The 22,305-nt window shown below is 39.7% G+C and overlaps 1 protein-coding gene across 1 annotated transcript; it reads left to right on the top strand.

Annotated features, from left to right (window-relative positions):
• The first annotated feature begins 209 nt into the window (after positions 1-209).
• Positions 210-20,130, top strand: LOC141756874 (rhotekin-like). Its single transcript, XM_074616831.1, has 13 exons — positions 210-344; positions 3,139-3,338; positions 4,340-4,386; positions 4,481-4,534; positions 5,469-5,586; positions 5,679-5,918; positions 6,015-6,109; positions 6,184-6,290; positions 6,390-6,518; positions 7,849-8,011; positions 12,755-12,853; positions 15,216-15,303; positions 19,780-20,130. Exons 1-13 carry the CDS (start codon positions 324-326, stop codon positions 19,784-19,786), a joined length of 1,368 nt encoding a protein of 455 aa, XP_074472932.1. The 5' UTR covers positions 210-323; the 3' UTR covers positions 19,787-20,130.
• Positions 20,131-22,305: the final 2,175 nt, after the last annotated feature.

The following is a 22,305-nucleotide window of genomic DNA, read 5'->3' as shown; positions in this document are numbered from 1 at the left end:
CCTAAATAAATGTCTGATTTCAATGAATGTGTTTTAAGATACTGTAAATATTTATATTTAGGGAATTCATTGTTGCATGTGATACAGCTGACGGAATAACAGACTACAAGGTTCGAGGCTCCTCTAATCTCTCATGCTGCAACCTCTTGTAGTGAGGCTTAAGACTGTTTTGATCTCTCTGTTGAGTAACTAACTGCTCAGTCCGCGGGTCCACTCCAACACTTGGTCAGTCAGCTGTGAGATTAGTCGCTCTGCTCGCCGTACTGCCTGCTGACTGCACCGGAGACCCGGAGCAGACCTCCGAGATACCGCTGAGAAGGACCATGAGCAGCGATAACAACCAGGTTAGTGAAAGAGGATGAATTTGATGCATTTCTGGATATTTCATTACAGATGTTCATATCGTGGTTAAGTACAGGAATGTGTGTGTGATCATTTTAGTTTTTTTGTTTAAGGTTATATTACAAATTTTATTATTTTACAGGTAATTTGTTATTTTACATGTTTGTATCCGCACATAAAAAAAAACCTGAGAAAAGCTAATAGTTGATCACAATGAAACTTCAGTTTCCAGTGTGCCCTTTATACTATTTGAAAGGTATTGTAATATGGCACAAATTAAAGGTTGTTGCGAGCTCAGTTGAGTGAACTCCTGGTTATGTAATAATTTAGGATCAGAACATAATCGCAACTTATGAACATACTCAGGCTCAGAGAACGTGACTGAATTATGCAACAACCTTCTGATCCCTAAAGCTGTACTTCACCACAACACGTATGCATTGTTGTTAATGCACGTTAAACCTCAAAAGACTGCGCAGTTAACCAAATTGCAACACTAACATTATCCACCGTGAAACGAGTCGGAAAATCTTATATAACGTTCATGTTGAGGCTGTGTTCATAAGGGAAAAATGTAATATAACGTCATAGAAGAATCACCTGAATACCAACTCACTGAAGGTCACAGTGTATTCAAATGTATATGTAATAATAAATCTAGCAAAATGACATGTTGTGTTGGAAAAATACAAACGTGCACATTCCTAAGGTCATGACAGGTGATACTCATTGCCCTTAAGGCCTATTTCTGTTCCGGTGTTGCATACCTAGTCAACGAACTGGTAGAAAATATTTGAGGACAAGTAACCTTAAAAAGGACGGAAGTGTCACTCAGATAGACAATGTGAGATATAGGACTGTGAGCCTGCACGCAAGGGTATAAATGTCATGAAACGGAGAGCTTCATGGCTCTCAGCCCTGAACATTTATGTTGATGGTCGTTTGCCCACTTGCAAGTGTTTATTAAACCTTTAAAAGACTTTCTCTTGATTTTCGAGTCCTTTACAGAAATATCCTCCACACATGTATATGGCTATTACTACAGGCGCTTAACAGTTTACTCATGGTGTAAAAAGACAAAAAAAACACAACACATTATAATGTCCACATTATGAAATAATAAGAGAAACAGCCCTCTCAATAAAAGACTCTCCTATAAAATATCTCACCAGGAAACACTCTTCTTTGCAAGAGCATATATACGGTATTGTTTTTTCACCTATCAAAACAGGAACAACATCTGTTGTTACAGAGACAAAGGTATCATTGTCTATTGTGAGGAAGTGAATTCCAACAACATGCACTGTCATTGCTCACCTGGAACGACTTCAGTGTAGGGGCTCTGACAGCTGGAACACATCCAGGGATTAATGTGATGCACTAATTTAACACTGTCGCCCCATGGGGTCCGGGCTCTTATGTAACAGGTCTGTGTGTTTGAAGCCTGTTGACAGAAGGATCAGCAGGGAGTTTGGAAGTTACAAGGCCGATAATAGAGACTACCACCTGATATAATGTCATGTTTATGACTATCATCAACAACAGCTCTATATTGGAATTACTATTCACACTCCCTCACATTAAATAACATAACTAAGAGTCTACAGCCGGCTAGCGGCTCCAACACGAGGCTGCTTTTGGGCTAAACGGTAACATCAGCATGCTAAAATGTAAACATGTTCAGCAGGTAGAATGTTTACCATCTCAGTTTTGTGTATAGATGTGCACTTAACACAAAGTACAGCTGATGGGGATGTCATTAGTTTTGCAGATGTTTGGTCATAAACCAAAGTAGATATAGTATATAGATAAGTCAGGGGGTCGCCAATGTGTTTACAATTCATCCTGGGGTGAACAGGAATGTTTGTACCAAATATCATGTCAATCCATCCAATAGTTGTCAAGACATTTCACTAAAAAGCAGAATGGTGATATATAAATCAGAAATAAGACAAGTCAACTCCAGATGCACCAAACATTCTTAACCATCCAAATCTGCTCCTACCCAGCTGTGCTGAATGATGAATCCCACTTGATCATAAATTGGAGGCGAGTGGCCGATTGCTTATTATTAGCATAGATAACCCCCCTTAAACACTATATAAGAGCATGTATTTGCATCGGTAATGCCCCCCCAAAACACTATATTAGAGCAAAAACATTAGCATAGGTAACACAACACTCCGTAAACACTACAGGGCAGGTGATGTGCCTCGTGCAAATACTCGGGCACTTGCCCAAGAATCGGGAGAGAAAAAATGCTGTTTCTGTTCCTCATATTTAAAACTTTTGTTTCCTTGCGTTGGACAATTTGTGGACTGTAAAAACAAGATACTTATCTTGGTAAGAGTGCTCTTGACCACGTGTAAAATGTTCTCTTACCTAAGAGAAGAGCAAAACTAAGAAAAGTGAATCCCAGAAATAAATGGGGACTAACAAAATAAGAACAAATCGTGGATACGAACAAAAAATATGATACAATTTGTTTGTATATTCCTTCCTGCATGAGGTCACTAAAGTAGTTAGGCTTCATCCTCTGGGTACAATGAAGTCTGTACAAAGTTTAATGGCAATTGGTCCACTAGTTGATGATAGATTTCAATCTGGACCGGTGTGGATAATAATGCGGCGTAATAATGCTTTGACTGTTTGACTCGTTGGTTCATGGACGTCAGACGATTCTCAGTAGCAGCCTCCAAACACTCTAAGCTGTTTATCTTTCTTTCTTTCTAGTCAAAAGAATATTGCTAGTTTTGATTAAAAGAATATTATTGTTTTCCCACTGATCTCGGGCAGGATGAGGAGGTGCTGAAGCAGATTGAGAGGGAGGTGCGGATGCGGGAGGGAGCCAGTAAGCTCCTGGCAGCTTGTTCCCGGAGAGAGCAAGCCCTGGAGGCCTCCAAGAGCCTGCTGACCTGCAATGCCCGCATTCTGGCCTTGCTCAGCCAACTACAGAGCATGAGGAAAGCTCAGATCCTGCAGAGAGTGGGACGCAGGTCAGATGGAGTGCAAGGATGTATTGTATGTGTGGGTAAATAGACAGATAGGAGATTTATTATCAGTGGAGAGGGATACAAGGATGTTATACAGCTGTATTGCAGAGTGGGAGTGTTTGTGGACATTGCTGTCCCTCCTACCAGCCACTAGAGGTCACACAAGTTAACTTTTTCAATCCAAGGCCTCTGTTTAAATGTGTGGGTTTACCTGATTTGTTATGTTTAAAATGCATATACTGTATGTGACATTACACATATGCATACTGAATTTACTTTTAACGATAATACAATACTTCAATTTAAACTTTATTTCATTCATCACATATATGCAGGTACATACATGAAATTTGACCTCTGCATTCAACCCATCTAAGCATTTAAGAGCAGTGGGCTGCCAGCCTGTTCTCATTCCCATACAGAGGCTCTGTGACGGCCGTCTCAGTACCGCCGCACACGGCACCCTTCAGCGCCGGTATGAGATGCACCGGGCGTTCCATTAACTATAATGTAAACCCATCCGCGGCAATGGTAAACGCTCCGAGAAGGTGCGCCGGGAGTGTGGTGACGTAGTTTAAAGAGCAGAAAGACACAAGAGTTGAGGTGGACGGGCCCAACAAACACAAGGCTTTCATCAAGGAGGCCGCTGTTCGTGTCCCGTGCGTTAAGTTACAATCAGCTGTTCGTTCGTGTCCCGTGTTCACAACGTTCAGAGTCATTTTCACTGTACAAACGTAGTGGTTTTAAGCCCAACCATGTAGTTCTTTCCTAAACCTAACTATAGGGGTTTTGTCGCCTAATCCTAAAGTGACGCCAAGGGTAACTAAAGTGGTTTTGATGAGATGACCCGCTCAACCCACTGAACTCAGTGTTGTTGAGGTCGTGTTACAGGTCTGTTATTTTCTTCTTGAGGCTGTTGTACTAGATAAGTTACATACTTTACTGTACAGCATGTATGTACTGTATGCATTATATTATTGTTTGATGTATTTCTGTCACTGCAGGCCATCTGAAGATGTTTTGCCATGTTTGGGGAAAGTTTCCCTTTCAGGTGAGTGATGACAAAATATCTTTACATAAATGAATTAAAAAAATACTTAAACCTGTCTTTTATATTTCTAACTTTTATAATTTACACTCTGTAGACCTGCGGATCCCACTGATGTGGAAAGACTCAGAGTACTTCAAAAACAAAGGAGGTAAGTCCGGATGTTGTGATCAAGGGGACTGATTGCACTAATGTGAATGAAATAGGGCTAACAATCGATTCAAATATGAATTGCAAATTAATCACATTTTTTTTAATCTGTTCAGAATGTACCTTAAAGGGAGATTTGTCAAGTATTTAATACTCTTATCAACATGGGAGTGGGCAAATATGCTGCTTTATGCAAATGTATGTATATATTTATTATTGTAAATCAATTAACAACACAAAACAATGACAGATATTGTCCAGAAACCCTCACAGGTACTGCATTTAGCATAAAACAATATGCTGAAATCATAACATGGCAAACTGCAGCCCAACAGGCAACAACAGCTGTGTCAGTGTGCTGACTTGACTATGACTTGCCCCAAACTGCATGTGATTATCATAAAGTGGGCATGTCTGTAAAGGGGAGACTCGTGGGTACCCATAGAACCCATTTTCATTCACATATCTTGAGGTCAGAGGTCAAGGGACCCCTTTGAAAATGGCCATGCCAGTTTTTCCTCGCCAAAATTTAGCGTAAGTTTGGAGCGTTATTTAACCTCCTTCGCGACAAGCTAGTATGTCATGGTTGGTACAAATGGATTTTCTAGTTTCCTATGATGCCAGTATCTTCTATCTAGCTTTCAAACTGAGCCCACTGCAACCTAAAAAGTGCAAATTGCGTTAATGCGTTAAAGAAATGTGTTAACATGTTATTATCACATTAACTTTGACAGCCCTAGAATGAATGAAGCTTTGTAGACTTCACCGTGATGCCTAGTCCTTCTGCCAGATGCAATTTTGGTAAAAGTTTATAAAAGTGCACTGGAATGATTCTGGTTTGTGACTTGCCTGAGTGTATGTCATTACAGGAAATAAATATGTATCAAGACCTTTTAGAATCAATTGCAGTTCTTACTGTATTCTTTTCCTTTCAGAGCTACAGCGCTGTGCTGTTTTCTGCCTGCTTCAGTGTGGCACAGAGATCCATGAGACCAATCTGGTGATGGTAGACAGGACTTTAACTGACATCTGTTTTGAAGACACCATCATATTGTAAGTCACTTGTTTTGACTGTTATTTTTTCTCAGTTTTTGTCCCAATCCCACTTTAAAGTCATCTGTCCTTATATGAATGTGTATAAGCAGCAACGAGGTGGGTCCAGGGTTCCAGCTTCGTGTCGAGCTGTACAGCAGTTGTGTGGTCGAGGACTTCTCCCTGGGTGCTCTAGGACCCAGGAGAGTGAGCCGACTGGGGGGCACAGTGGGATGCTCCTCTGGGAAAAAGATCCGTGCTGTGTTTGAGTCTGCAGCTGTTTGTGGATCCAGTGGTGGAAATGTAGGACCTGGAAGTGTGCCTCCGCCTTTATCCCCTGACCTGTCTGCACTGTGAGGATGACAATTCTCCCTGAAACACACACTGAAGGGTAATATTTCATAACTGAGTGTCACCTTGATTTTTTCCCCAATGTGTTCTGTCTGAAGGGGGCCAAAGTATAACCTGCTGGCTCACACAACACTGAGAATCGAACACGTCCAGGATGGTTTCAAGACACATGATTTGTCACTAGCAGCAACAGGTGAGTTACAAATCCTCTCCTCTTTTTGTCTTCTCCTCTCCCTCTTGAAATCCCTAATCTCTTTGTTCTTCCAGAGGATAATCCATTCTGGTTGCCTCTGTATGGCAACGTGTGTTGCCGCCTGGTTGCTCAGCCTCTGTGCATGATTCAGCTGAGCATAAGTGGCCAACTCAAGGTTAAGGTGACTTGATTTTCATGCATTATCCTGCCTTGTGATTCTTTTAATATTAGATCCACATTATCATTCACTGTGTCAACTTAAATCCCTGCTCTCATTCAGCTTGGAGAGGACCTTAATTGCTGGGAAAATGTCTACGGCGTCCTCAGGGGACAAAGTCTTCTCTGCTATCAGAATCAAGAAGACCTGGAGTCTGAGGGCAAGCCATCACTTGTAATCCCCGTCAAAAAGGTTGGTCCTAAACGGGCAAAGTCTTGTGAATGAATAGATTCATTTACGGTTTTATCTATATTGATTGTAATAAAATGCTTACAGAGTGCACTAGTGAATTAATGAAAACAAAATCCTCAGAGAGGAAACCGGCTGTAATGGTGAGGATTTTAAAGGGACTCTATGTAAGAACCAGAAATTACTTGTTAACAGTGACACCTGTAGCTGTTAAGTCAACGACAGTCAGCGTCCTGTTGCTCGCGCTTGTGCTCGCACTACCGACACACACGAGACTGAACGTGATTGACAAAACTAGTGTTGTGGGAGAATAGCAGAGGCAGTGCGAAGAGTGTGTGTGTACGTGGGAAGTGAGTGGTGAAGCAAGAGAGAGAGAGCGGCAGCGAGTGTGTGAGAAAACGAGCAAGATAGATAGTTTAGCTCTGAGAATATCAAAGGAATGGACAGCAGAGGTTGCAGTTTGTGCAGAAATGTGTCCTGGTTCCCTGATGCTGAGTGAGGTGACGGCGGAGGTTAACTCCGGAGCGAGTAACGTTATCGAGTCTGGCCCAGGACACCAAAACTACGGTGTCTCCCCTGTGTCTTCTGACCACGGTCGGGAGGCTGAGGCAGGAAAAGCCAACACTAGGATCAGCATTGATTCATGGAGAGACCTTCGTCTGGTCAGCTAACATTACTGCCAAGCAGCTGAAATATAGAGTGATATTGTGGTTTTAGCTGACGCGTGTCGCCTCACTATTTTGAGCGATGCTCGTTCATGTCTATTTAGAGCAAGCAAGCGCGAGCCTGACGCTGATTTTCGTTGACTTAGCGGCCACAGGTGTCGCTGTTAACAAGCATTTCTGAAAATTACAAATAGTCCCTTTAAATAAGCGTTAAAGGCTCAAACAGGTAAAATAATGTGATATTTTAAAAAACAGTTAAAGACTTGAGAAAAGGCAAAAAAAATAAATGAATAAACATTTGTGCTGTACCTTTCTGAGGGGGTCCGACCCCTAGAGAACCATTGGATTAACTAATGGTATATGAAAAATGCAAAAAGAAGTAAAAAAGTAAAATGGTCTGTAGCGCAGGGTCATATCGACATCTACTCCCACAGCTGATATATTTGTAAAAGGATGTTTTTGTCAGCAGCAGTTTTGCTATGAGCTTCTGTCTAACTGCAGTTAAAGTTGTTGGATTACTTTGTCAGTCGACATGTCAGCGATAAATATCTCAGTAGGTAAACGTAGCATCGAAAAAAATACCTTTGGGATGTGTATTCAAACACAATTCCAATGAGATTATCTGAATAATTTGATATGGAAAGGATTATGTGTGTTTTTTCTGTCAGGATACCTTTGTCTGTGTGTCGGAGAGAGACCCCGTCCATTGCCAGAGTATATATATCAACACACGGCATCAAGGAGAGGAAGTAACCTGTACGCTGACCACGCGCACAACTGAAGACACGCAGCGCTGGAGCGAGGCCATCCGCCAGCACGTCTATAACATGAGTAAGGCCTCGATTGACAACCGAACCCTCAAGTCTTGTCTCTAACCCCAGCTACGAGACAAATGTATGAAATTAGGCCAGGAGCCAACAAAGAAGCGATTGTGTCACTATTCAGGAGTGCTGTGGCACGCCCTGAGTTTGAGTTGTACTGCCAAGAACAGCGTGTGCACATAACAGAACCACCTCTTTTTTAATATTAGAGAGCACTCACAGTTCATACTTCTGCCACAGTTTCATAATCCTCCCAATTTGTATTTGTTGTTATTATAGGGAAGTTTCAAGTTTTTTGGTATTGTTCTGGATCTGCATCAAAATACACACCCAAGGTGCAGCACATTAGTCATGGATGATATCCACCTTAAACCACTTGTTCATTAATACCATTAATACCAAACATACAGGCAGAAGAAAATCAAAAAAGGACTGAACACATAACGTCTCTTGTTTGTTTAATCCATAATAAAACTTGATTATAATTTCCCTCGGGATGAATACACTTTTATCTTTTATCTTAAAGTGTAAATACGACGGGTGGTGGTTACGTGTCGGGCTGTTTCTTGGTTGGGAGCAGTGACTTCCTGGAGACTTTTCGTCACCGTGAGGGTGCCAGGAAACCAACAGATATATAAGGATTAAAATCAAATGAGATGTGTTGCGATTTGTCTGTTACCTTTGGGCAGAGCCAGGCCGGCTGTTTCCTGTCATTATGCTAAGATAAGCTGCTGGCTGCACCTTCATATTTAGCATACAGACATGAGAGTGGTATCTATCTTCTCATCTAACTGAATACGCACATTTCCGTCAAACTGTTGCTTTCAGATGCACAGTCTGATTGAATGAGTAGCCCTCTGCATGCCACACAATACCTTAAAGCTCTCTGTGATGACTTCTTCCATAGTAAAACACTAACTATTAGATTTTACCGGTGATGCAGAGCCTTCAGAGTTGCCTATTCTGAATACTGCAGAAAAGCCGATAACAATCTTGTTACCATTCCACATATGTTCCTCGATCCGTTGCGATCTGCAAGCACGGGGCAGAACGCTCTTGCCTAACGTCAGGAGAAACAAACTGCACTTGCTTACAGTCAATCTCAGCCAAGTTATACTCGGAAATAGTTAGAGGGGATCTTTATCAGGCTGTGTGCGTGTATTCTAAGGTCATAGAAATGCACCTGCTGATACCTGCAAGACGGGATTCTTTAATGACACGTTCGTGGCATCGGTGAAACTGGCATGCCATTTTATGAATAGTGTGTCACAGAAAACATATTTGTCTGATGCCTGAATGAGATCATGTGATGTTTACTGGTCTGTACTTTCCTCATCTATCTATATAGCTATGTGACATACTTGTGTGGTGATAACGTTATGAAAACATGGAGTCAGTCTCCATTGTGTTGAACAATGAATATATAGTATCTATAAACCTGGCGCCAGGTATATGCTTCCAGACAATATATGATGTATGTTAGTATGACAGTTGAACATACTTAATAGTGCCATAGAAAGGTGCCCAATCTCTGTGGGAGTGGTGTTCCCACCTTTGATTACGGTGACACCCAATCCTAATAATTATGTTCCAACTAGAACTAATTGAGTTCCTTCTTGTGTTATGACATTGAGACATTACAAAGTGTTATGATTTTTAGTTACATAATGTACTTTCAATTACACTCATTACACGGGTTTGTTGAATACTCAATTCTGATTGGTCAATTACGGTATTCTACGATCTATTATTATTTATTTCTAACACACCGTTGCTATGGACGCAGTTCTGATGTCGGACTCTGGAGGACCATTTTTGTGTCAAATTACTGAATTCTTAAGTAAGTAGCCGTGCTGTACATTATCCCTTACACATAGAGCTGTCAACTTTAACCCGATAATAACGAGTTAACGCAATTTTTTTTTGACGCTGCTAATTTCTTTAAGGCATTAACGCAACTTGCGATTTTTAGGTTGGTACTGGTATCATGTGAAACTAGAAACCCCAAGGAATTAATTGGTACCAACCATGTCATACTAGCTTGTTGTGAAGGAGGCTAAATAACACTTCAAATTTACGCTAAATTTTGGCGAGGAAAAACTGGCATCGCTATTTTCAAAGGGGTCCCTTGACCTCTGACCTCAAGATATTTGAATGAAAATGGGTTCTATGGGTACCCACGAGTCTCCCCTTTACAGAAATGCCCACTTTATGATAATTACATGCAGTTTTGGGGCAAGTCATAGTCAAGTCAGCACACTGACACACTGACAGCTGTTGTTGCCTGTTGGGCTGCAGTTTGCCATGTTATGATTTGAGCATATTTTTTTATACTAAATGCAGTACCTGTGAGGGTTTCTGGACAATATTTGTGTTGTTAATTGATTTCCAGTAATAAATATTTACATAGATTTTGATGTTGATAAGAGTATGAAATACCTTAATTCTCCCTTTAAGGTACATTTTGAACAGATAACAAATGTGCGATTAATTTGCGATTTATCACGATTAACTATGGATAATAATGTGGTTAATTGTGATTAAATATTTGAATTGATTGACAGCCCTAATATGTACCATTTTGGTGTTCTGCATGTAGCTGATATAATGCCTACCTGGCCTACCCACTCATGAACCCTGTGACTCTACAGCCTGTATGGTTCAATGGGTTTATTAGGGATCGGCAGGCACATTAAAGAGCGGTCTTAATCCACACAAACTGTAAACAAAGCATTGACATATTATCACCTTCTAAGTTAATACTGTGTGGCGAACTTGTTTGCATACAGAGCGACTTTACCATTCCATTGATTGTATTTCTGGGCACCGGTTGAATGTAAGTAGTGAAGGTTGTCCAATATTCACTCAGCTCTGTTTGTGGTCTCCGCTAGCTAACTCCTGAGGGAAATATATCTGTTTTTTCAGCAGCTAAATTAACTATATAGACCAGTTAGTCACTAACTACCTCGGCAGGTTGTGTTCGGTGGGTTTCACAACTTGTTTGCTTCAAAAAGCTGCCTGCTGGCGCCGCCTTTGTGGTAGTTCCAGATCCAGTAGGTATCTCCAGGACCACATTTCGCCATGATGACACATTCACTCACAAGTTGAAATAATACCAGCGTCACTGTCGCAGCTGATAAATATGCTCTACATTAGTTTTAGATGTTTCAGTGTTGTTAAACAAGCTAATATAATTGGTCCACTTGGCGACCACTAAACCTGCACAAAATAAGACAAAAGAAAAGTTGAATCCAGTTTGTGGGAAAAGTTGAATGAAACCACAGTCACATTGTCTAATGATGGGGCTTAGGGACAACTTACTGTTGCATTATGTTGTAGAATTTGCACGAATGTACATGACAAAAACTACTAATCAAACACTGCATGACACAAAAAGTGTGATTCTCAAAGCACTGGGAAAGGGTGAAATGCACACCTAACGGCTGTCTCAGTGCTCCTGTGCTATTTGCACGTATTTAAATGAAGTAATATGCACACATTTGGGGCGAAATTGTCCTTAACCAGCCAGTAGACTTCAAGTCTCTAAGAGTACCTGAACCAAGGGTGTGTCCCTGTTCCTCCCGGCTATTATTGTAACTTCTTTATGCCTCCGTGCACATCAGAGAATTAAGAAATGCAATAGTTCTTGTTTAATAAGGCAGTGCATTTTGTGGTAAACTATCTTTTATTTGCTATTGCTGTACAGACAGAACAGGCTTGTGAATGTGTCTGTGGAGGTGTCATCAAAACAATATTGTGTGAATAGTAAGTGAATGTGTGGTGTGGGCCACTCCTTGGTGCGAACAAGGGTGTGTTTGTTTGTCAGCAATCACTTGCTTACCATTTAACTGTTTTCACACTTTCACACTTTCACAAATGATCTGTATGTCCTTAATGCAAGCTGTTTCAGTACAGCTACCTTCCTCTGGCCTTTACCTTAAAGGGGGAACTATGTCATTTTAAAAATTCATACATGTTATTCCTATGGTCTAAGACAGTCCAAAAACTATTAGTAAACATGAACAACTCTCCCAAATCCAAAAACTAGAGAGCTAAAACTCAAACTTTGATGTCATGGGGTATAAAGTGTGGAGCAGCTCCATAGACAATGAATAGGGAGAGATGTTCTAGATGACACTGAGAGCAGCCAGGAGAAGGATCGGAGTATATGGGAACATTTTCTGTTTCACAACTGAGGACTTTTGGAGCTGGTGCTGCTTGCTACTTTCATTGGAAAAGAGTTGGCAACACTTGGCTCAGTTTGTCACTTGGATAATTAAAAAAAATCCACCGTACTCTTGCTAGTTTCTCAACATTAGCGACCCTAGCTTTAAAGATTTGTTGCTGAGGTGCATGGGAGCTTTGGTTTGTCCTCATCTTTCTTAACTGGAGACGACTAGTTGATATTTTCAGCTGTCTGTTTGCAGCAAACTGCTCACAGTTTTTATTGTGAAGTCAAGGAAATTGTTCAATGCTCAACACAAATAATGATTCGGAATCAGGTCGTTAATATTTATATTGGTACACATTGAACGTTACATAATGTTTAGAGCCGCCTGGCATGTGGTACGACATGTATGGTTATGACATGGCATCTATACTTTATGCATTAGTATGAGTTTTGAGATAACGCCAGCTTGTTAAAATGAACTGACAGATTAATTGCAGAGACAGACGCTGATTGTCAAATTAACTGTCAGAAGCTCTGCCGCTATCATGCTTTGAACATCACTGCATATGATATTTGTTGCAGGCCAGTGGAAGCAGTGTTGTGATCACCTCATGAAGATCGAAATGCAGATCTCCAGGAAGGCCATTCCAGTGAAGCAGGGATCGCTATACCATGAAATAGGTAGTGTACCACAAGAGTGACACCTGCATCATGTAGTCACACTGCTACCTCCCTCTGATGTCAATCAACAGAAGCCTTTAGGCACTTTACCAGTCACCGACATCACAACTCATCTGCTTTTAATTTCACTGGATTTTTTTTTTCAGCAATTCCGGCCCTTCATTTGTTTTCATTCATTTCTGCATGTGTTAAAATCTATTAGCAGACTCTTCCTGGAGTTGTGTAATCAAACTAGTCTGCTTTTATTTATGTCAAAGTTACGAAAAGAATGCAGTGAATTCTTTTCAATTCAAGCTGCACTTGAACTGCATGACCGATCAACTAAAGCTGCAATAACTGATTTGTTGGCCACTTGTGAGCAGCGAAAACGAGCTGTATGCATTGTCTAGTTACACATCCAACAGATACTGCCCTACAATGGCATTCATGTTTTTGTCCACCTGATGAACGTAAGTCCAATATTTCCATTACTTTTAGCTCTGCTTTGCTCACCACTAACCACTAGTCACTAACTTTGTCTGTTGGGCAGGTAGTGTACCTGGATTTTTATATTATTATTGTTGTTCGCTCAAAACAAATGTCTGCTGCTGCCAAAAACTATATAGATCAAAGCAGTGAGAGTGAACCAAAACAGCAAAGTTGTAGGCCATAAAACCAAATCAATGACGTGAAATATGCTCCCATACTACCATACTATAGCCAGAAAAAGATTTAGTATATCCCAATACATAGTATGTCAAATGCAGTATGCCAAAAATACCAGGATGTCCTACCTATTTTGCAGTATGCAAACCTTACTTACTTACTTTACTTACTTTGACTTTATTGACCACCTTTGTGGAAATTTGTCCCAACAGTCTCATGGCAGTTCATGAAATAGTCAAGAAATTTAATCTATTTGATTCGTGTACGTACTGTAGACACAAATTTCCCTTTTCTTTTGACGCTCAGCGGGACTTTCAACAAGGTATTTTTCGTGCTTTTTCCTACAAATGTCCAGAAACACGCGTCAATTTACGCTCCAGTCTTTTAAAAATAAAACCACTTAGTTAGGTTTAGGAAGAGATCGACTTGGTTAGAGTTAGGCAACAAAACTACTTAGTTAGGTTTAGTAAAAGGTCGCGGTCTGGGTTAAAATAACTCTGGAAGTGCCGTGATTTGACAAATAAATCAACTTTGACCTGTGGTTTCACATGGGACATGAACACCGGTCTCCTGGGCAAAGGTCCTGTGCTTTTTGATCCACTCATCCATCCCCAACCTCCGTGGGGTTCGCCACTCTTTATACTTCCCGGTTCACAATTACGTGGATTACATACGAATTGATTTCGTGCTGAGCATCAAAAAAAAATGTGAAGTTTGTGTCTATGTAGACTAATTAATACATTACATTTCGTGACTATTTCACAAACTGCTGTGCGACTGGGCTGGCAAGCCGGCATGCTTTTCTGTGCAGCAGATATATGAGCAAGGTTGTCAAAGTTCAAGGCCCAATGTTATGATGAAGTAGTATGTATGTACTAAAAGTAAAAAGTGTGAGATTTGAAACGTAGCCAAAAAATTGACTGATAGTGATCTGTGGATTTGTCGCTATGAGCGACGCCTTTCGCAAACAGGTAGTCATGCGATCCATTGTTATTGTAAATAGGATGACTATTTGCTGCTTTAGTGCAGACTTAATCTTCACTGTGACTGACTGCACAACTCAAGCAAGTTTCAGGAGTCTACCAATTTGATTTCCACATCATGTGGGAATGAAATAGAAGCTAATGGCTGCAAAAATGTGACACGACTTGTAATAAAGGAGCTAAAACTTGCAAACATACCTATCCGTGGATGGATCAGATTGTCATGGCCTACTTAGACATGCACATCTGTCTCTCCATGTAGACAATTTAATGAGCCGTGGAACGCACCGCCTCATTTAGATACGCTGTGTCTTCATCTGCAGAGAGCTGGAATGACGCCAGGCCTAAAAGTAGACAAACGGGTTTGAGCAAATAGCGAGATCTAAAAGAGATAAATATTGCTGCCCAACAATGACATGGGACAATGAGCCAGACTGTGTCAGCTTGAATAGACGCATTATCTCCAACACCTGCTGACAAACACATCAGAACATAAACATCTATACTCGATAATAGCAACCGAGGGGAACATCAGGAAATGTTTTTTAAAGAGCATTCCGATCATTAAGACGGGTTGCGAGAAACAAAAAGTCTGATAAGGAATTCCCCGTAATCAAGCAGAAAGAATGTTTCCAACCACAAAGGGTTATGTTAAAAAATATTTGATCTAGAGTTTGATATCTTTAAAATGGAAAGTGAAATCTCTTGTCTTTTTTCTTCCTCTTCTTTTTCAGTAACACCCTCCTCTCCCGGAGATGGTCTTGTGGTTCCGGATTTATCTGTTGAGATCCGTACTTTGCTCTCTTCCTACCACAAGGAAAGGTAGGCTCTGTTGCCACAGCAGACACTCCCTCCGCCATTCTCATTTTTATCTCGGCATAAATTTGCCAATATGATTTACTTTCTCCTGGCTGTATTAAATGCATAATTCTTTAATGCTCACCATGACACACATGTTTGTTGTGACACCAAAGAGGGTTTCGTTGTGCCTAGAAAAAACACTGAATAGAACACGCTACTGACTCCGAGGCATGGAAATGAACAGACAACAACGGGCAAACAAAAATGCCTGCCTGAATTTGACCCGGAGAGACAAAAAGTGTTGAGTGAAAAAGCTAATTCCTGCCTGCATACTTTTACCACGTCTATTTGTCAATGCCTATTTTTCTGTCAACATTTCATTAGACAAAATATGTCAACATGTTAAATATGTGAGAGGTGAATTGTTAGTAATACCTGACAGTTTGTTGAGATTTCAGATCTTGTGAGTCTTTAAAATTGCCCAAGACAGACAAGGGTGGAAACCTTTCACCAATGGCCTTTGTTCCACAAAGAAAACAAAGGCTTAAGTAAGTAAGTCTTTAAGCCTGGGTTGCACCAACAAGGAACCTGATCACAACTAAATCATGCTTTAACTTTAAATCATGTTGCACTAAACTTTAAAAGTAGCTTAAAATTAAGAAAAATAAATTTAAACCTCTCTTTAAGTTAGTTTTGACTCTAAACCTATATTCAATTTAATTCTGTTGCAACAAAACTTTAAACTCCAATTTAAAATGTGATCCAGTATTAACTTTAAACTTACACTTTAAAGAGGTTTAAATTTTGAAATGGCTGCTTTTTTGGGATAGATCGAGCAAAATAATCAAGTTCCTCCACGAAAGTTAAAGGAACATTGTGAAGCATTTAGGGGGATCTTTTGGCAGACATGGAATTTAATATTAAATAAGAAGTGTTGTGTTTTCGTCACCTTAGAATGAGCCGTATATCATCATATCTGTCTACATAGAGATCGGGTCCTCTTAAAGGTGCCGGCTGCCATGTTTCTACAGTAGCCCAGAACGGACAAACCAAAAACTGGCTCTAGAGAGGACCGATCACGTTTTTGCGTGATTTCCTACACGCTTGGCACACGGGAGAAGTTTCAATTGGTTGCAATCTGCAACCTCACCACTAGCTGCTGCCAAATACTACACACTGCACCTTTAAAAAAACAGATTTAACCCAATCTGTGCTGTTGTCCGATTTTTTATCTTGTATTATTTGGCCCTATTGCTCCATTAATTCAGCCAATGAGTTTTTCCTCAAAGGAGGAGAAATTAGAGCTTCTCTGCAGCACCATCAGGAGTAATGTTAACTATCTGACTCTTTAGTTAGCTAGCAAACAATTTATGTTTTGTTATTATTTTACATTTGGGTAAGCAAGCATCTCCATATTGATTAAACTCTATTTAATTTGGGTTTACATCAATCAACTGTGATTTATTAATCCATTTGTGCCTGCAACTGATATTTTTAATTTCATTTTTTTTTTTTTTTTTTTTTTTATATTTGGTGGACATGTTCTTTGGGCTTGCCTAAGCATACATAGTGAAGACATTTAAAAAATGACTAGTCTTTGGGCTCATGAGACTACTGCAAGTTGAATATGAAAGATATGCACACATATGCAGGGTAAAAAATATTTCATATGGAAATCATTTAATAAACATAATGTTAGCATTTTTCCTATTTCTTTAAAAAAAAATCCTGACTGTAACAATGAATAAAAGTGTTATTTTTCATGTGATCTAAAAATGGGTGAAACTGAAATTGGTTTATAATTGTGCAACAGAACTCTGCTTAATTTTAAATACAGATTTACTAATTTTAAACCTAGTTTTGCTAAACTCTGATCTTAGATTAAATGAATCCTTACTGATGCAACCCAGCCTTTGTATTGCATATTTCCTGCAATTTCCGCCTGTTTTATAGTAGTGGCAGTATGAAACAGTGAGTAACCGTGAAATCACGCCAATTAGTGTTGAATTACTGTGGGAGGTTTATTTTTCATATTATAGAGCTCTGAGTAATTCAGGCTTGGTTTTAATTACATATTATTATTTCTTGGTTGGTCATTATGTTCACCATCATGGACAAAACAACAAACAATGAACTAGGGCACAAACTGTTCTACAGTGCACTTATTGAGGTCAGCTGTGACGTTAACACTAAGCAAGATAAATACCTCTTAGTTCCTTTTACAATGTGGGCTACTGTATGTCAACAAACAGTGACTGCTTTGCAGACTATTTGACTTCATAGAATAGCAAACAGTCAAAGTTACAAGTTTAAGTCTGCACATAATGCACCTGGGTGTCAAATGCTGCAGATATTATTGTTCGGGACTGTGATTTGTGTTTGTGTACAGAGAAAGGCCAGAGATTGGTCAAAAGATGTCCTGGAGAACAGATTGTACTGGAGATTGTGATAGTTGATATATGTGAAGTAACGAGCTGAGACGATGACAAAGATTTTACAATGCTGGCTTTGTGTAACTATGAATGCTTTGTGTGTTTGTGTTGCCATTCGTCTGGAATGTTTTTTATTACAGTATTCTAGTAATGAGTGAGACCTCTGTCTGTATTGTATGCACAGCTATGCAGCGGTAGGTTAAACACCAGTTAGTTACAAATAACAGCCCAGGAAACAATGTTGGCTTGTACGTTTCTGCAAACCATGGATACATTGAATGTGGACGTCTTTGCATTCGGTCAGAGCAACGAGCGACTCGCAGAGAACAGGACGTAATATATGGTGCGACCGTTATTGAAAGTTACGTGGTATAATAACCACAAAATAATAACAATAATAATAATCCACAAAAGGCGGCAGGAGAGCGCCAGGAGTCCGCTGCTTGTGTCCTGTGTGAAACCAAAAGTAAACATTGAGTTTACACTTGCTCTGTAAAAATGTCTGCAAAGGGCGGTTGTTATTTATTTACGCTATCTTACGTAGTTACGTTACGTATTTACGTTATGTTATGTTACATTGTCATGTTACATTGTCATGTTACGCTATTACATTACGTTGCTACGTTACGTTGTTACGTTATGTTATGTTGTTACGTTATGTTATGTTGTTACGTTATGTTGTTACATTATGTTATGTTGTCACGTTACGTTGTTACGTTATGTTATGTTGTTACGTTATGTTGTAACATTACATTGTTATGTTACGTTGTGTTGTTACGTTGTTACGTTATGTTACGTTGTTACATTACGTTGTGTTGTTATGTTGTGTTGTTACGTTGTGTTGTTACGTTGTGTTGTCACGTTATGTTGTTACGTTATGTTATGTTGTTACATTACATTGTTATGTTACGTTATGTCGTTACATTACGTTATTACATTACATTGTTATGTTACATTACATTGTTACATTACGTTGTTATGTTACGTTGTTATATTACATTGATATTTTACGTTGATACATTATGTTGTTATGTTACGTTGTTATGTTATGTTGTTATGTTACGTTGTTACGTTACGTTGTTACGTTACGTTGTTACGTTACGTTGTTACATTACATTGTTACATTACGTTAGATTATTAGGTTATTATTTTACCACAAACCATGACCTTTTTTCTAACCACAACCAAGTACTTTTGTTGCCTTAACTAACATTAATCATGTGGCATTTCTGTACGTGTGATACAAGGCTGATATGAAACATATTTTTGGTTCAGAAACGTCAACATCCAACGTATCCCGTGGTTCGCAGAAACGTGCAGTGCCAACATGTTTTCTGGCGACTGGTTAGTAAAGAATAGCAGATGAGTGAGTCACTGCTGATTTTTTAACTGTCACTGACTTGCATAGACAGTTTGACCTAAATTAGATCTCATTTCTTTGAATCTAAGAAAAATTATTTGCAACTAGTGATGCCTTGAAATGTACGCTGCAGAAATAATACAATTGTTTAAGACGTTTTTTTAATTGATAATTAAGTTGTTTAAGACCATTTTTGAGAGTACAAGCAGCCTAATCATGCCACATGACATCAGTTTGAATAATGGGCAAACACTAAAAATACACTTTATCCTGCCTGGAGGGTGACGTTATGATGTCCTTGTTACGGTGACCTGGCCTGTTTTGTGCCTATTCCGGTAAGTATAGGACCACATCCTCATACCAACCAATGCCCTGATGAAAAGTTGGCAACCTCACACATCTGCGGTTTTAACAGATATGTTCACAAATAACTTCAACTGCCAGGAAGATGTGGCGTCTGTTGGTTTTACAGACGGGAATGTTAATTGGTGTGTGTGTGTGTGTGTGTGTGTGTGTGTGTGTGTGTGTGTGTGTGTGTGTGTGTTCCCATTTTGATATACCTGCCTTGCAGTAAATTTTACATACACAGTTAGATATCAAAACGGAAACAGATTGGAACTGATAAAGGATTATTTCATGCTATTTAACAACTAAACTTCTTTTTAAACATTGCACAACAGTTTTCTTTGTTTCTCTTTTTTACAGTTATTGATGACCCTGCCACGGTCGCGCTGGAGGAGTGAGAAACTGTTCTTATTTTATTCATTTGTGGTAACCACGCCTGGTCAAGGAAACGGACATCGACATGATAAATGGTGCTATTTCAAAATCTGCAGAGGACAAACTTACTGTTAATATCAGCTATTTTTCATTCTTCTACCTCTCCTCTCTGAATCGTAACTGTTTACCCAACCAGCAATATTAGTAAAGAAAAAAACAAAGCTGTGAAAAGTGTGTCTGAAATACCAACCCAAAACTGACTGCATGGCCACTTTAAATGTACCATTGTCTCGAAATACTGTACATTTTGAGCATGTAAAGAGAGACCAGTGCACATACCAAGTTGCCTCTAAGAATTAGTCTGTCGACCTTTAATCAGTTCCAGTATGTTGATGTGAACTTGCCCAATGTTTGTGATGTCTGCTTTGACAAATTGGAGACTATTCTGCCACTAATGTGTTGCTAAGGTGAGTCTCAAGTGTATGAGACACAAATATCAACCTGCTTTCTCTCTGAAATTGATTGACAGGCCATTTAATATAGCGAGACGAACAATAAACAACAAATAAATACAAGTATTTAATGTTTTCCGATGCTGTTTGTGTGTGTCATCATGATCCGCGAGACACCTACTGTAGCAGGAACAACCACAGATGAGGTTTGGAGTACTTTGCCAAGTATGTAGTTGTGATCCAAACTATTTGGCATCACAAAACTTTACAGGTGTGTAGACAGTTGAGATAAAAATGCAAGCAGAGTTCAACGATGGGTGTGGACCGAGCGAGGGCGGCGGTTGTAGAGGGGTAGGAAGTGGCCCACTTTACGCCCCTGACCCGATTTGGCATCGCAGCTCGTGTGATCTCATATGGTATGATCAATTCATTCGTCTTTAGTCGGCTTTCGTACTGAAACCACAGAAGCAGTTTGGCCTGATTTGACCTCTCTGCTGAGTCATGAGGCAAATAGTCCCGGAGGAAAACTTTATTTTTTTGTTGACAGCACCCCTTCGTATAATGGACATTAACCACCTAATGGCCACACCTCCTAGAAGCCATTCCAACTTGATACAGTATGTTTATATATTTACCTGACACACACAGATCCCTCCTTGCATATCTAACACAAGATGAAGCAATTAAACGTCAATCATTGGCTTCAGCCATCAACCGAGGTGTTTAGGTTTCTATGAATCGTCTGAATCTTCAGTCCACAACTAGGAAACACCAGCACGCTGCTTCAGGTTCAGATTCAGCCCAATAACAACACACTGCTTGAGTTCAGTAATCCGTGGTACTCCGTATCGACTGATAGCAAAAAGAAAATCAATGAAATCTATTTCAAAATACTACAATTTGAGTTTTTTAATACCAAAAATGCAGAAAAGTTGAACACAAATTACTAGTAAATCCATAAACCTATGCAGGAGCCTACTATGTTGAACTTGAGCCAGTAATTCAGGTCTTGTTGTATCTAAGGATGTTAAAAAATGTTCTCATACTTTAACATCAATCTTTTATGAGCATAAATTCCAAAAGAATACGATGCCTATGGCTATTCCCCCTTCGCTAGATAATATTCGCATTTTGCGAGCACCATATTGTGCGAGGCCTGAGGTCTTAGGCATTAATAAAGGACTGATGGCTGCACTGACACTGAGCTCAGTAAATTCTTCTCAGGGACTTGTGGAACTAAAATGCTTTTGGCATAGTGTAACTCAAAAAAAACAAGTGTTTCTTGTTCTTGATAACCTAATAGCACCGGATATTTGAAAAATTGACTCCCCACACAAAGAGGCCTCAGAGTTAAGCAATAACCTGCTGTGACAGACAGTAAACAGTAAAACACTTGCCTAAACATGTTCACACCGGATTTCTCTCACAGTCACTATCTGTAAGCCCGGGAACAAAGTGGAATTAGCTTGTGAACTGGTGGCTATTTCAACATGGCTCCCTTTGTTAATAGTTTAATAGGCCATTCAATTGGAAAACATTTGCAGGACAATGAAGCATAATAGTAATCACAGGACTCTTGTGATGTCATCGGTGATCGGTGTCTAAGGTTACAATGAAGGGAGTGTCTGTTCTATGTCCATGTTGTTGTCTCAACTGAAGATTCCACACACGGCGCATTGAATCTGAGAATAATAATTATAGCAATAACAATAACATAATAGACTGCAGATGAAGCATGTAGGTGTGACAAACATACTATATCTAAAAAAAAATTTGAGGCATCTTCTTTTGACGTCACTGTTTCCAGTGGTTCTTCATACTTTATATTAGTATGTCCATGAAATGATTTGAATATAAAAGATCAGAAGCAAAGTGTCTCCCTGCGTCAGTCGCGGCACCAACAGATAAAAAGGGCACCAACTGTTTGCGGTGGGGCACAGTGATGACACAAGTATTCCTGCACGTAGAGGCCACTTTATCACGTTTTCTCTACTGGAAGGGCACCCTAGAGGGCACTTCATCATGTTTTCTCTACTGGAAGGGCACCCTAGAGGGCACT

This window comes from Sebastes fasciatus, chromosome 19 (assembly GCF_043250625.1).
Source record: "Sebastes fasciatus isolate fSebFas1 chromosome 19, fSebFas1.pri, whole genome shotgun sequence".
NCBI classification, from domain to species: Eukaryota; Metazoa; Chordata; class Actinopteri; order Perciformes; family Sebastidae; genus Sebastes; species Sebastes fasciatus.
The sequence above is the reverse complement of the archived record's forward strand: the minus strand, read 5'-3'. Positions and strand labels throughout refer to the sequence as shown.